Source organism: Watersipora subatra, chromosome 7 (genome assembly GCF_963576615.1).
Source record: "Watersipora subatra chromosome 7, tzWatSuba1.1, whole genome shotgun sequence".
NCBI lineage: Eukaryota > Metazoa > Bryozoa > Gymnolaemata > Cheilostomatida > Watersiporidae > Watersipora > Watersipora subatra.
In genome coordinates this window covers 46,199,631-46,216,392 of record NC_088714.1, presented here as the reverse complement: position 1 = coordinate 46,216,392, position 16,762 = coordinate 46,199,631, and the positions used below count along the sequence as shown (strand labels likewise).

The window sequence follows — 16,762 nt, the reverse complement described above, 5'->3', positions numbered from 1 at the left end:
CTTAGACACATTTTGGACCAACCCCCAGTATCATGTGGTGACTATTGATCCGGATGATGATGACGACGATGATCTGTGCACAGTGATTATTGGTCTCATGCAGAAGGACAGAAGGAAGAAGAGAGAAGAGGGGCTGGACATGCTTACAATTGGCTATTGCATTTATAAGGTGTGACTCAATTGGTTATTGTATTTATAAGTTGCGGCTCTATTGGTTATTGTATTTATAAGGTGCGACTCGATTGGCTATTGTATTTGTAAGGTGTGGCTCTATTGGTTATTGTATTTATAAGGTGCGACTCTATTGGTTATTGCATGTAGATATGTACTGCCTTTTTACCTACAATAAAAAGGCAGCATATAGAAATATGCAGTCTATTGCAATGCATCAAACTTATGTAAACTTTCATTTCTTGCAATCATCAGTTAAATCGTTAAGAAGCTTTGCAAATGTTTTGGTGTGTTATAATAGCCTGAGAATTATCTGTGTTACAAGAGTTGATAGGGGCTAGGGGGTCTACTAACTCGGTCTAGGATTTCAATTACGACTTGAGTTTACCTCTCAGAGATATTCTTCTACTCCACGGAGGGTTCAGCTGATGTGTGTTGGAGAATAATTGTGGATGAAACTGTCTTAAAATGTATCCATTTCACTACTCACACTCTTGATAACGTGGTGCTCTTCGGTCTTTTGAATAACAATATTAAGTGGTGAGGTAGGCCTACTCCTAAAAGTGACATCTCAGTCTGTTCAAAAGGCAAGTTGAAAAAGTTCTTTTTTATCGACCTTGTATTTCAATCGTTATGATACTTATGTACACCATTGTCAAATATTAGGTTTTATGGAATATTTAATTATGTTCTAGTAAAAAATTACTTGGGTAGCAAAAGAGCAAAGGCAGGAAATATCTGGCTCTGCTAAAAATCTCTCCTGCATCACATTTGCTCTCAGGCCTTCAAAGGTAAAGTACACGTGATGTATGATGTTGTCTCATTTCCAGCTCAAAGAACCCGTCTCCGGGAACCTAGATCTGAACTTCTTTAAGTACAACGCATCCTTTGCCAAGTCACCAACATTTATAAACACGAGGGAGGTTTGTGGCCGACACAAACTGCCACCGGGTGAATATGTCATCGTGCCTTCTACTTTTAGTCCCAATGAAGAGGCTGACTTCCTCCTGCGAATCTTCTCGGAGAAGGCCGCCGATGCCAAGTACGTTTGTTTCACTCTTTGTGGGTTTTATGTAAACTTTACCTTTTTTATTACAAATTATGGTTGTACAGGGGTAGGCAAATAAGAAAATAAAATGCATATAGTTTCAAGCAATAAAAGTCCAGTATTTATCTGGAAAAATTTACTTCGCGGTTATCTTGTTTTAAGCCACAGCTCATTTCTGAAGTACTCTCCTCTCGTCTGCTTCAGCCTTGAAACTTGCAATACCATACATCTTCTGTGATATATTAAAACTAATATGATTGTGCATGACAAGCTATACAGGTTGGTGGCTGACCACACACTCGTGAGTAAGGAGTGTTAGTTCGCTCGTATCAAGTTGTTATGCCTTCAGCAATCACTAGACACAAAAAATCAATTGAGAGTTTTGTGTTACTGATAAAGTCATTATTAGTTTATATCATATCAACAGCTATCATTTATTTACTGAATTATATTATATATTTATTATATTATTACAATCATGAAGTTTATAATGTAAATTTTGTTACTTTATTCGGGATGGCTGACTACAGCAGATTAAATCTACCAATGATTGACCTTCATTGAATTGCTGTCTCCCTCTTCGAAATGTTGAATAAGGATTTCATTCATATGCTTAGCCATTTAGTGCTGTTGGCTGGAGTTTCTTTCATTTCTATGTAAACAATTTATTATTATTATGAGTACCTGGGCAGCCTGGTGCATCGTGTGAGAACATCTGCACAACTATTCCTAAATATGGCAAAGTGGTCGAGTGGTGCAGATGGTAGGGTGCCTGGCTGATAAGCTGAATGTTTGAGTTTGAATCCTGGATCATGTAATCTTTTTCCAACATTCAACCGTGGCTTTGGATGGGCAGTAATTGCTCTTATGATAGTAAAGATAACATGCAATCATGGCACTCAAATGTTACCACATTTAAACCAGTTTGCACTATTCTACTTGCAGCTCTGTGGATGAGGATACAGGCTATGACGAATCGGTGGGTATTACAATCCCATTAGCCAATCACAATATAGATGAATTTGCTGTGTTTGCCATCATTTATATCTATCCATTTACACGAATTGATGCTGTATAATGCTTGCAGGGCTTTAGCTCAGTATGTATATCAGAGATCGGGTATAGTTGTACATTGTATACGGAGACCCACCCACTCCTAAAATATAAAAACCTTGACATCTGTGTTTGATTAGCGTTTGGTCTTAATTCTAGGTGTCTGGTCCAATACTGTTTTCTCGTCTTATAAATTCTTGAAAGTAGCATGATCAGCTCTGATACCGAGTGGGTGCGTGTGCCAGTGTGTCTTCAGAGTTGCACTTCTGCCTGTCTCACTCAGCTCCCATCAAGCTGTGTCCCGCAATGCACGTTTGGCTTCTCTTGAGTGATCTTTTCTTATATAAGGAGTTGTCAGTACATGGTATTCATCTGAATATTTCCAAGAATTGGCTCGCTGGTTATAATAACAGTAATCAAGAATATTGAACAGTAAGAAGGTTGCTGACCAGCCAAATTACAGATCTTGGCCGAGTTGTCAGTCTTCTTGTTTCTTTTCTCGTGACCTTCACCCTGAGTTTTAGGCCACCATTTTTTTAAATTTTTTGCATCATTGTATATTTTTAGTATTTTTCAGTTAGAATCATGAGTCATTTTGAAACAAATATTGATGCCTTATTGCAGAAAAATACAGATTATTGTGCAGAGCATGAAAGTAAAAATACATGGAATTGACTTGCTGTCAATGTGTATATCTTCAAATAGGTATATCTGCAGTAGATCAATATATATCAATATATCTGCAGTAGATCAATATGGTTTTGCTATTTCTACTCGAGAGAGGTTCTGACAACATAATCAATTGTTTTTATAAAATAATAAAAAGTGTCGTAAGCGGCCTGCTATAGCCTCTGATCTGGCCTCTGTTGGCTGTTTTCATTTTAATTATTGAGCAGTGACAGCCTTTTCTGTGAAACTTAGTTCAAGTAGAATTTGTGTTTGCCTCTCTTGATCTGTAATACCTGTATACTGAGAATACACTCGCTTACTACTGCTCAAACATGGCTACCTGCGTAGTAGCTCATGTAAGAGTATACAACTCCTAGTAGCTTATGTAAGCGTATACAACAAAACCTGCAATGCTAAAGTTTTTTAGGATAAGCTGAAGTAAGAAGCTTTACATTTTCATTTTCTCAATATTGAGCATGTTCAAAAAAGGTTAGGTTTTTAAAAAATTGGTAACATTTTCATTAATTAGAGGGTTACTAATGTCAGATTTTAAAATATTTTGTCAGAAAGTATAAATATTTTTCTATCGCTTCAGATTTTGCTTGTTGTTGTTGATGATCTGGCTGCCAGGGTGTTTCAGTATTAAAATTGACAAAAGCTGGTCGCGGTTAAAACTCTCGGAAGCATAAGACTTCTCTAAAAATGACATCAATAGTCGACACTTCCTATTCGTCTCACACATTATGACATCAGCTATTCCGTTGATGTTACAGTTACACGTCTCCATTGACATATATTCTATTTTGCATTTGCTCATGATCGTTGGAATAAAACTTCATATATAGCCTCAGATACATTTCTATAGATGGTTCAAATGATTTAAAGATATGTTGATTGGTGATTGTCGCAGTGTTTTCTTCCAAATGTTATGTAAATACATGTATTTGTGTATCTGGTGCTGATTAGAGTGTATATTTACCATTTATTCACAATATGTGCAGCTATTAACGTTATCTTTGGAGAATTCTGGTCACATCGTTTCCCTCTGAGCGTTTTAACCGCTATCAAGTTTTTCCAATTTTAATCTTGAAGCATTCTGACAGTCAGATCACCTCAAAACTACAAAAACAATCGCAAATATTAGAAAAATATTTTTAATCTCTGATAAAATATTTTTAAATTTCATGTGAGTGACCCTTAAAATGTAAATTGTGTATATATTAATGGGTAGCCAGGCCTGGACACACTGACCGATGTTTTCGATTGAAAGTGCGGTGTTGACACTATGCTTGTGGGAGTTGTTCTCTTTATTTCATGAGTGAGCACTGACCTCTTATGGAGGTCGGTGCTTTGCTAACTGTGGTTCTTCCTTACTAATCTTCCAATTAGTAGGAATCTTGTGTGGTTAGACTTTAGTTGTCCTTCAGTAGTGGAGCTTAGGCTATGACCGTAGCCATCAGCACAGTTGAACAATGCTTGCAAAAGTCATGCTTGGAATGCCATTGTTGGTGTGTTCTTTACGATGCGTTAGATTGGAATGGTTTTAGTAAGCGTTACACGAATAACGGTGTTCTTGCAGAAGCGTACCGTCAGCGTTCCACCAGCGGATCCTGCTGTCGTAGACAAGCTGAGGTCAACATTTGAAAAGATATCAGGAGATGATATGGAAGTGGATGCCTATGAGCTTAAAGACATCCTCAATGCTGCCTATGGCCAGGGTGGGTTCTTTGCTGCCATTCGAGTTGCAGAAATTCTCAACTATGTTAATTTTATAGGATATTTGTTGTGTGTAATATTTCGTTTCCGTTTATACTGCATGTGTGTATTTTTAATTGTTTTAATTGTTGAAATTAGCAAGAGGTTAATTTAACGCAACAAGTTATGTTACACAAAAAAGGAGATCACTAAATCTGTTTGTGGAACAGCTTTAGTGATCAGCTAGACAGCAATTCAGCTTGGAACAACCTGAATTGCTGTCTTTTAGAACAGCAATTCAGGTTGTTATGTTCAGATTTGCTGATTTAGCAGATCTTCAAACTTCAAACCCCAAAACTCCAACACTGAATTCTAATAAAAAATTCTAGTTTAAAACTATGTTTTGTTTTCCTTGGCTATACATGTTAGGCAGCACAGGTGTTGAGTGCCATAAACTAGAATATTTGCAAAGGCAAAAACTTTGGCAGTATTAAAATTTTTAAATTGCGGTTTAAATTTTATCAATAAATTTTCATGGTTGCCCAGCTGCTCGCCACACCCCGTATTGTTAAACATAATTCCAACTGGACCTGCTCCAAATAGTTCCATTTTCATTTCAATAATTCCAAATGAATTCCAAATTTGGTATTTTGGATATATTAATGTGCTGCCTAAACATTTCTCCACTATTTTATCACTGTGTATTTCATCACTGCGTATTGCAGCGTATACAGATGACTCGAGTATGTATGCTAGTAATCTATGGTTTCTTTGCTAATCAATCGCATGTAACTTCTGGCTAATCACAAGATCAAAACAAGCGTAGCGAAATTGTTCTTTTGCTAAGGCAGCGTTGTAGATACAGTAAATGTGATTCCCTTCTGTTCACTGTCATATCTTGTACGTTTATAGACGCGGAAGGTGAGTAGAAGCTAGTGCGTTTGGTCTGCCTCTGTATTCCTCATCTCCTCGCCACTCTTTGGCACCGTAGCTTGACTGCTAGCGGCTAGTAATATAATCACTCTTCCCTCTCACACAGCATTTAACTTTGCTGGCTAGGGTATAGCTACACGTATTCAAGTTTGTAGATTCAGTTTTTTGGGTAAGGCGGGGAGGTTTCACAGCTAAACAGTGGAATGTAGGCCAAGGACTCTAGCTTGTTTTTAGAATGTGTATTTTTTTGGATCTATTGCAACTCTATTGCAACTCGGGAGGAATGATCTTGTATAATGAAGCATGCTGTTGCTGAGATTACTCTAGCATAGTCTAATCTAGTTGTCTGAGTTCATGACCTTTCATCATGCATGGTCTGGTGACAACTGAACCCCAAAGTGCTTTCCATGGGTGTTTTAGTGTTTAAAAGCGCAGATATTTTTACAAGTTTTCCAGAAACTTTATGATTCTTTTTAGATGATCATTTGCCTATGTTACAGCTTTAATAGAGAAAATTTTGCTACGATGTATGAACCAAACTTGAGAAATTTTATTTTATTAAAATGTGTTAATATTTGATAAGAAACTTTCACGCAATTTCCTATTAGTAGTTAAGTAATCACAGCAACATGTATTTAAAACAAAGACAGTTTTAGATCATGCTCTACGTTTGTTAAATGATGAAAATTTATGTTGTGTGATTCCGCTCATGGTAAGATGTTGACATTCAAAGAACCAGCCTATGCACTATGAAAGGTCTTGGCTCAGTATATTAACTCATAGATAGTTGTTAGCTCTTGCTCCAGGCATGTAGTCACAACTCCAAAACATTCAAGTTATACGTAGTATAGATTATAATACATGTTGATCTTGTTTGTTGAAGAGATCGGTAAACATCATTATACAGCATTATTTGTCGCTTCTGAATAACTCGGTGTTGTCTCTCCACACGCTCTTCTCTCTGGTGCTTAGCTGAAGTAGGTCACCGCACTCACGTTAGATCTTGCTATAGATGTGCATACTTTTATAGATTGTTTGTAAAGTTTCTAATTTATATATCCTAAGTGTATAACACTCTAGTTTAGACTTTCCTAGCCATGTTTCTTCTAGTTTGTAGACTTTGAATGTCGCCTGTGCACGCGTTATCTTTCTCAGCTTGCATATCGATAAAGACACTGCCATTTTCCTGATATCTCTGCATCACTATTAATAATGCTTTGACTATCTGTAAATCTGTTCTGATTTCGCTCAATTCTAATTACTAGTGCGGAATACCCTGAACTTTTGTATCTTGCACATAATTGGGTATTGATAGATTAATTTGATCGACATATATGTGTCAGAGTAAAGGTTAAGCGCACTGGGGATAAATTTGAGGTATTTGTAGAACCAGCTTTAGCCTTCTAGCAATCACTTTATGAAACATCTCGTAATCACTTTATGGAACGTAGCGTGATCACTCTAAAGATAAAGCAATCACTCGATAAAACAGCGTGATCACTCTAGATATAAAGCAATCACTCTATGAAACATCTCGTGATCACTCTAAATATAAAACAATCACTCTATGCTTCATAGAGGAATCACTCTATGATGCATAGAGCGATCATTCTACGAAGTATAGAGTGATCAATTTAAAAAATAAAGAAACATCTGTACGTACTTGTATTTTTGACATTATTGTATACCCATTGTGTAAGGAAATTACAATTTTCTATATTCTTCTATTCTAAACAGTTTTTGTTGAGCTGCTCCATATTCTTATAAAGTGGCCTGCTTTTTATGTTAAATCTGCATCTTTTAAGATTTCGTGTTAAAATACAGTTGGGGGACAATCATTTGTCTAATCATGGCAGAGAACTAAGTGAAAATATAAACCGCTACTGAATTCAAATACAAATTTTCTGTTGTACACTGTATCTGTTGAATTGTTTAATCTAATGAAATCGCTGATAAACTCACACAAGGTTTCTTCAGTTTGCTCGCCTTAGAGAAAGTAAAGCGCGCTATGTCCTATAAATTGAAGTTTGCACAGCCAGTGTTTCTAGTGACCCCTCTGCCGAAGCATCATCTGATCCTTGCCTTGTTGATTACGGTTGACGGGATGGCAACATTGGCTTATTCACTTCCTGTGCTTCATCATCTATAATATCTGCTGGAAGTAGTACATCTATTTCTACAAAGTAATACATCTATTTCTACAAAGTAGTACATCTATTTCTACAAAGAAGTACATCTATTTCTACAAAGTGCTACATCTATTTCTACAAAGTCGTACATCTATTTCTACAAAGTAGTACATCTATTTCTACAAAGTAATACATCTATTTCTACAAAGTAGTACATCTATTTCTACAAAGAAGTACATCTATTTCTACAAAGTAGTACATCTATTTCTACAAAGTCGTACATCTATTTTACGAAGCTCACTATTAATGTTATCATGTTTTAGATTTCAAATTCGATGGTTTCAGCCTGGAAACATGCAGAAGCATGGTGGCTCTGATGGATGTATCCTTTTAGCACAGATAAATAACTGGTTATGCTGAATGTCTTTTCTTTGTTAGCGCACTCCTACAAAAGTGCTTAAAAATGCAATTGATTAGTTTATTTACTGCGGACTGATCACAAAAAGACTTTTTTACGAGTGACAGGAAAAATTGATTTTGGTTTACAAATGGCACAAAATGGATTTATTTTACAAATAACGCAAAAAACTTGACAACTTTGTTTAGACTTTAATATTGGTAAACAGGATGTTGAACTACTGAATATCAAACCTTTTTGAGCCATATTTTTGATTCAAGTTTCGTTGCATTTTACATTCACGTGATGCTGGTGGTAGAACTGGTTATAGTTCTGGAATGTTTTACTTACAACAAAGAGCTTAACAAGAATAAGTTTTATCAATACAATCGTTTATGGTCAGTTGTGGTTCCTCAACTTCCCTCCGTAGTATGATCACTCTGGCAAACTTGGATTCGATGAGTTCCAGGCCCTGTGGAACTCTCTGAGAGAATGGAAGGGTGTCTTTAAAAAGTACGATGCCGACAAATCTGGATACTTCAATTCCTATGAGCTGAGAAAAGCGTTGGGAGCATCAGGTGAGTTGTCTATTTTTATTAGTTTTCTATTTTTAGTAGTTGTCTACTTTTTATAAACCGGTTTGGTTTTATAATGTATTTAATCTTTTACATGTATTTATCAGGTGTTTTCCTTTATTTTTTGCTAATAAAACTATTTTTTTCAAACCATTTTATGCTTTAAGATCTTTTAGCCGACTTAATATGAATCAAACATCTGAGCAGTTTTCCAGAATTTTCTTATTGACGTGTTTTAATTTTCACTGCCAATAATTACATGCCTCTCTGTTCAGGGCTGTTTGATTTTTTTTGTATTATTCTTGCCTTACAGAACAAGAGTCCATAAAATATACACAAGTTCCTACTGTACATTGTTTGAAAGTAGTTTATACTTGCGCTTATGTCATGACCATGAATAGTAAAGCAGTCTTCACCAAGCCATTGATCAATGCACTCTATTTATTTGTTGCACTTGTTGCGCTTGTCAAACTTTATTGACTTATGATCGATTACCTCTACGCATGAATCACCCAACAAAATTCAGCAAGTGTGTCTCGGCATACATAGGGATTTTTTTAGAAGTATCGCGGTTTTGTAATTAACAGCAAAAATTAGTAGAAATTGAAAACTTTGTAAAAAAATTAAAAGAAATATATAAATTATATTACTTTAAATGCTCCACATTATAAGTTACGGTAATTTATGAATCTTAATCGAACCTTGGCATTGCTGAGCCATACGCTTCTATAAAAATAAGTTATAAGCTTATAATAAGCTATAAGCTGTCATATCCCAATCCTCCAAGAGTCACTGTAAAAGAATGAGTTACACATTTGATACATGCTGCCACACTGTTTGATGAGCAAATCACTGTTTTATTTTTTCCTTCATTGACAGCAATCATCTTTGTTTTATCATAACTTCTATGACCTTTTTGGCTTCGTGCACGGGTTGTAAATAAAGCTCATATTCAGTTCAATAAATACCACTTTTTATTGCTTTTTATTTCATTAATTTAGTTTTACATATAATGTATGTTTATAATTTTAGTTGTTATCACATTTTATATAAGGTCTTTGGTTTAGTACTATATTTAACGCCTTTAGATAGATACTTGTCATAGTTTTGGGATGATGAATCAATTAAACAAAATATGATGTATTCCTATATGAACCTTTGTTCCAACATACAAACAATGACAAACAAAGCAATTATTGGAATGGATTAACTTTGTTTGTCGATGTTTGACTGTAGATTGATGACCCAAAATTAAAAAATCTATATTTAAGGGTTGTCTTCTCATAGAAATATTCAACCTCGTTCATAAATTGTTAGATTCATATTGTTTATCGTAGCTATTGCACGTCATAAATTTCAAAGCCATAAGCAAACGATGAATCAGTGTTATTGTAGTGATAAGATTATAAAATGTTAATTCGAGAAATAAACTCATTATCGGTTAAATAAGTATGTAAGTACTACCAAAGGAAACATATTCGTATGTGAAACAGGGATTTATCTTATGTTTTCATGTTACTCTATTTGTTTAATACTATACTAAACAGATTTATTAATATATATATATATATATATACATAAAAAATATTTATATACATAAAAAATATATATCCTGCTAGCTACCATTTTATGTATATATATATATATTTTATGTATACATATTTCATGTATATATATTTTTATGTACATTATAAGGTGCTTTACATATGCATTGTTGTTGTTTAAAAGTGGTATATTGGACCTCACGCGGCTCTGAACTTGAAAGCCACATGAATGATTATTTTACAACGTACATTAGTACTAAAAGAAATAACATTTGTGAGGAATAGGCTTGCGCATACCTAGATTATTAATCCTGCTGAAAGAAAGAATATCTGTTTATAAGATGATGTGCTGTTATTGTAGGATTTACCCTGAGCAATGCGACATTCAGGTGTCTCGTTCTCAGATTTGCCAACCAGAAGGGAGAAATTGAATTTGATGACTTTGTTCTATGCGCTGTTAGACTCAAGTCTATGTATGGTAAGTGTTGCCAATAAAAGTAATTCTTCAACCAGTTAGCTTTGTTTTAATGTCTGCTAGAGTTCCTCGTCTGCTGTTCGTATGGCAATTGGTCTTTGAACCCAATCAGGCTAGTTTACCGTTATCATTAGTGGGACAATTTATCTCTGTTTCTTGTAGGCAACTTGTTTTCATTGTTTGTAGGGCAACTTGTCTTGATTTCTTGTAGGGCAACTTGTCTTCAATTTTACAAAGCAACTGGTCGTCAGTTTTACAGGACAACTTGTCTTCAGTTTTACAGGGCAACTTCTCTCCAGTTTTACAGGCAACTTCTCTCCAGTTTTATAGGGCAACTTGTCTTCAGCTTTACAGAACAACTTGTATCAGTTTTACAGGGCAACTTGTTTTAAACCTTACTGGGCAACTTGTCTTCAGCTTTGCAGGGCAACTTGTCTTCAGCTATACTGGGCAGCTTGTGTTTAGTTTACAGCGCAACTTGTTTTAGCTGGAAACAAGTTTCATCAAACTGGTCTTCATTTGGTTTGCACCCTGTATTTAAGCTTTAATAATATGGCTTGCTATAAAATTTGTTAGGGCAGTTTGTCAGTGTCATCAAGGCGAGCATAGCCAGATGCAGTTTGCACAGCTTCTCTGTTGGATAACTCTATGTTGCGCTTTGTCTACCACCTTTTGACTAGCTATTAATCCTAATCACTTCTTCAGTATCATTATGTCATAGTCTATGGCATGACAGGTAGGTACTTGAAAATCTTATTTTTGACTTGAACAATCGGGAACCTCTTTAGGAGAGCATTAGCATGATTTATTGTGGCAATTTGACTTGTGTCTATCTCTGCCCATAAGATTGATTTCACAATATCATAAGGAGTTGCAAGTTCAGAGGTTTTTTGCTATTCGCCATTGTCATTTATTTTTTACCTATTCCATTAATATTTTGGCCATTTTAACCAGATTTCTACAACAATCATCTCTCCAATAGTAAGTGTGTCGACAATCTCTATCTATCCTCCTCGCTCTACCTCACCAGTTTAGAGATCAGTGCAAAAGACTCTTCTAGTGGGAGCATGCGTAGAGATCAGTGCAGTTCAAATAGTAGGCTATAACGAAATGGTTCAATTAAACTGTCGCTCAGTAGTTGCCTACCCACTAGGAGTTGTCTGCACAGTTACTGTCTGCCAGTTAATCATTTCATCATTGCTGAGGGAGCTAAGGATGAAATGGTTAAGCTTAATTTTTCCCTTGTGAAGAAAAACTCCTGCTTACAGCAATATTGTTGGGCTGCATGATTGGACTTAGAAGGATCGTGCAGGCCTATATAGAGCTATGGAAACCCATTTTGCTTGCCATTGGTTTTCTACGACGTTAGGTCTGTCAACTCAATACGATTTATTTCAAATATTTGTTTTTAATGACTGAACTACTGACGGGAGAAGTCTGGATACGATCACTACATCATCGATACATAAAACCAGAATTATTTAATACAGCAATCGTAGAAATATTTCTAATATTTGATGGCTCAACTTTTACTAGCCATCAAATACTAGGAAGAACTCGTTTATTCCTAACACCCCTATCTGGCTGCTGTTGGGATGAAAACAGAACGTTTAGAATGGATGAGTATATTTGATATTGGCAAAGAGGCTGACGAGTTTACTGTTTGTTCACTGTTGCCCCTCTCTGTAACTTGTGTGTCCGTGAAGAGCTTACGCATTAATTGGTTATAAATCACAGCCCAAAAATATGTTTATTGTTGACAACATTAAGGTTATCATGGATTTCTTGAAGATATGTTAGAGATCGGTTTAACCTGTATCTCTTGAGTTCACTGCAACCTCATTTGTAGGTATCCTCATTTTTTTGTCAAATTTAGAATCTCACAAAACTGTGTTTATATTTTTATGTGCATTCACACAAATTTTAAATATTTTTATGTTTTTATCGAGAACTTAGGAAAGGTCTCATGGACATATATGTACTAATCGTTTAGTTTTAACTGGTAACGGGAGAGAGGCTCTAGGGATAAGGGAACCCTATACATGGTGCAGGGTTGTTTGTACCATCGTGATATCTCTTGCAAGTTGTCTTCTCTTTCACATTCATTGTTACATTTCCACCTCCACTCACATAACGTCTCTTTGTTATGTAGACTGCTCAGGGGCAACTGAGATTGTGTAGAAAAAATTTTTCCCAGCGTTCTACTGGTGGGTTGCTCCATGTGGGAAAAGAGGATGGGTGCATGCCGCTGCTCAGCTTTGTAAGGCAATTTTTTGCGCTCAATATACAATTGAAATTCTTTTGTTGATGGGTTGTTTGTTTCAGCTGCAAATACACCATTTTTAAGTTGCTGACAATACTATACCAATAGACTATGAAAAACACGCATTTACATGGCTGTAGTGATTGCAATATTTTTACTATACAATGTCAACATAACATTAAGTAACAGAGTGTAAGCAATCTCTCATGACTGTAAATATTGTATTATTTCTTTAGATACTTGGGCAACACTCAAATTATGTTGTCAAACTCAGCTCAAAACATTAAAACTTATTCTGTCTGAGAGCTGAAGATGAAGATGGAAAATTTGGATGCACTACTAAAAAAAAATTAAATAACTTGACAAAGTTGCACACATTCAACTATAGATCCTTCGTTAGAACACTTAATTGATGCTTGACGTAATTTTCACTGTCAAACTCGACACAAAATATTAACAATTGCGTTCAATTTTAGAGCCGCATGTATAAATTTGCGTTAAGAACAGAGAAGCACTGAAAGTACCCTAAAAGGTAGAATAGCTCCGTGCAAATCGACTTATTACAATAAAAATTAGATTTTTTGTTGAAAATGTACATTTCACCGTCATACTCATTGCTAAATGTTAATAATTGTAATTCGTTTGAAAGAGTTCGCTATGTGACATTTTAGAAATCAGGCATAGAAATCGGTGTAATCAGTTTTGTTATTAAATGTGCCGACAACTCCTGTCATTCTTGTGTGGTGACTCGTATAAGATTTTATCAAGTTTATAGGCCACTCAATATCCAGGGCACTCGTGAGCTGCGCATGTAGCGATATTTGTAGGCCACTCAATATCCAGGGCACTTGTGCGCTGTGCATGTAGCGATGTTACTGAAACCATCAGACCTCTTGTTTGTATGGTTCTTTTGGGTCACATAGCTATCTATATATAGCACCATTTAAATGTTATTGGATGTCTGTTTTGCCTTAAATTTGGGGTTCTTTGTCAATTTATATTCATTGACAAATAACTAAACTAACAGGAAAAACAAAAATACATTGTCTAAGGATGCAGGGGAATAGGTAGCAAGTAGTTACTGGTAAAAAGGCCGTGGTCTACAACCAAGAGGTTTGTCAGTCAGCTTTTAGCGATAACTAGTTTATGTGAACAAAATTGTAGTATTTTGGTTTTCTGACAGAGTTAATGTATAACTGTATTGTTAAGAGTGATATAATTGGTTAGGAGGCCTTGTGATAGGAGGCCTTGTGATACTGCTCATCTCTCAATTGGTCCATATTCTTTTGTAGATACATTTAATGCTGCTAAAGATGGCAGCAAGGCTTCCTTTGCCTTAGATGAGGTAAGTTTGTCATCAAATCGCTGTCTTTTTGTGTAGAAAGCTGTGTTTAAGTCACCAGCAAATCAAATTTGAAATACAACTCGTAATAACTATTGATTTCTTGAAAATCTAATTTTAAGACACCTTTTGATTCTTTTGTAATACTACTTGTATGTCCGTGTCTGGGGAATATTTGCATTTACATTGTCATCGCAAACAATTACCTACCCTTTCGCTGGCCAAGCCCTGCATAGGTACGCTAACATAGGTGCCTGTTTGAGATGTCTTGTTGTAAGCTTTTCTGATATTCTTTAATTTTTGTGTACAAAAAATTTAGTATTATCGTATATAGTTAGATATATAGTATATACATATACTATAGTATATATACTATAGCATATATATATATATACATGTATATATGTTATATGGTGGGAGTGTAGAAGGGTAGGAGTGTAGAAAGATGGGAGTGTAGAAGGGTGTTTATTTAATTCATACTCTAACAATTTGAAAAGTTATAAAAATGATTATATTAGTATTTAGCAAAAAGTCACAAAAAGGCGTTTTTTCTTATAATTTAAACCTGTAATATATTTAAACATAATTGTTTTTTTCTTATGACTACAGAAGCTCTTCATGTTTATCTTCCCATAATCTGACATATCGTACATCTACTGCATTAATATTGAACGACTCAAATTCACATGTCAATTTATATTGGACAAATCTTTTAGCTTATTTAATTCTTGTCGCAATATCAGAAATCAGATTCATCAATCATGTCTCTGTCCACAACCATGCTAAGGCCGTTTTGTGAAAAGATTTTTACTGCAGAGGAATTGAACTCGAATATCCGAAGTTCTTATAGTCTTATATAATATATGATGTATCATTCTTCCTTGACTAAAACATTTTAATTTGATGGTTGATATCTTTTCACAAACTCAACATTATATACTAATTTCCGATGATAAAACTCAACACAGTGTATCTATGTGACCGTAAACGGGTCTCAAACAAATTCTGATGATATTTCGTTGGATAGTCATGTTCATTGCACTTATAATCACCCATAGCAACAGCTAATTGCTTGACAAAAGGAGTAAATGCTGCGTCTGATTCGCTCATGGTATTTTGACTTACCTTGAAGTATTAGCTTAGAGTTAACCAATTGGCTACCTTCAAAAATGAATTTACACTTAATTTTTGTAGATTTTATCAGATACTATCCGTATTTTCCTATCATTTGTGTTAGTTTTGTGATGTTTGAGGTGATTACACTGTCAGGATGTTTGAAGGTTAAAATCAACAAAACTTAATCATGGTTAAAATGCTCAGAAGTAAAATATGCGTGGAATGATGTCACTAGTTGCTATCATTGTAATAGTTGATATCAACTATTGTGTTGAAGTTGCAGCTTTACTTCTCGCTATTTTATTGGTCTCTTTTTAACTATAGACATCATAATTGCACTTTCACTTGATCTGACTGTTTCAACTGCAATCAAGTTTTGTTGATTTTAATCTTGAAACATCCTGCCAGTCGGGTCACTTCAAACATCAGCAACAATCGAAAATGATAAAAAAAATGCCAATACTTTGATAAAATCTACTAATATTTTGTGCAAACTCATCATTAAAAAAATGTTTGGAGACGATAGTAGAGTACAGCACACAATCATCGGTATTCTTTACTAGCTTTGAGCTCTTGATTTTTGCAGTTTGTACAGAATGGAATCTACTCCTAAGACTTTTGCCATTGATGGTTACGGTACACCTGTCTCATCTTGCCACTTGAGAGCACTCGTTTCATCTTGCCGCCAGAGAGCACTAAGCTCTTTGTTTAACTCTGCTCGCAGCCAGCATTGACAAGGCCTTGTGGTGGCCATGACCTAGTCTGCTTACAATGGTTGCTAGGGTTTTATCGATATGCCTGTCTTTGCCTTCACTCAATGTCGGGTTATGTTTGACTGCAAAGTTTTCGTCATGGTGTTACAAATCATTTCTCATTTTCTATTCTTTTATTTCATTTATTATTGTGCTATGTTATTGTTATTCGCATTGATGCTGTATTTTTATATTATTGCCTAGTGAAAAGGAATATGTAGATTTTTAGTTGTAACAGTTTATAGACCCGATCTGTACCTGCATTTGCCGTTATTGAATACAACTAACAAATATTGTATTTGGAGAAGCTTGCCAATGGCTCGATCTTGACTTGAACACTTTTAGGCTAAATGCTCATCTGTTTTACCTTACTTGGTCATACGGCGAGCACCTATTTACTTGTCGTACTAGCTTGTCAACTGTCACCATGTTCTCCACGACTCAGTAAGTGAATGGAGATACTTATCACAGTTCTGTAAAAGTTCACAACCATTGATTGTCAATTATTTAAAATGTTTACTCATAATAAGTTGTGGCATCCCAGAACTTATTGCAAGTTAGCATTAACCTGTGAAAGACCGCCATATAATTTATTTATAC

The 16,762-nt window shown here is 35.3% G+C and overlaps 1 protein-coding gene across 4 annotated transcripts in view; it reads left to right on the top strand.

The window, feature by feature from the left end:
• LOC137399863 (calpain-9-like) overlaps positions 1–16,460 on the top strand; it is a 50,224-nt gene extending 33,764 nt beyond the window's left edge. For 3 of the 4 annotated variants that reach the window (XM_068086113.1, XM_068086110.1, XM_068086111.1), the window contains 10 exons: positions 6–169; positions 1,002–1,213; positions 2,165–2,198; positions 4,521–4,659; positions 8,022–8,080; positions 8,526–8,673; positions 10,576–10,692; positions 11,644–11,670; positions 14,245–14,297; positions 15,997–16,460. In XM_068086113.1, the coding sequence (XP_067942214.1) occupies positions 6–169; positions 1,002–1,213; positions 2,165–2,198; positions 4,521–4,659; positions 8,022–8,080; positions 8,526–8,673; positions 10,576–10,692; positions 11,644–11,670; positions 14,245–14,297; positions 15,997–16,023 (980 nt within the window). In that variant the 3' untranslated portion in view covers positions 16,024–16,460. The remainder of the gene's footprint in view (positions 1–5; positions 170–1,001; positions 1,214–2,164; positions 2,199–4,520; positions 4,660–8,021; positions 8,081–8,525; positions 8,674–10,575; positions 10,693–11,643; positions 11,671–14,244; positions 14,298–15,996) is intronic. The other variant, XM_068086112.1, reaches the window with a different exon arrangement.
• The last annotated feature ends 302 nt before the right edge of the window (positions 16,461–16,762 follow it).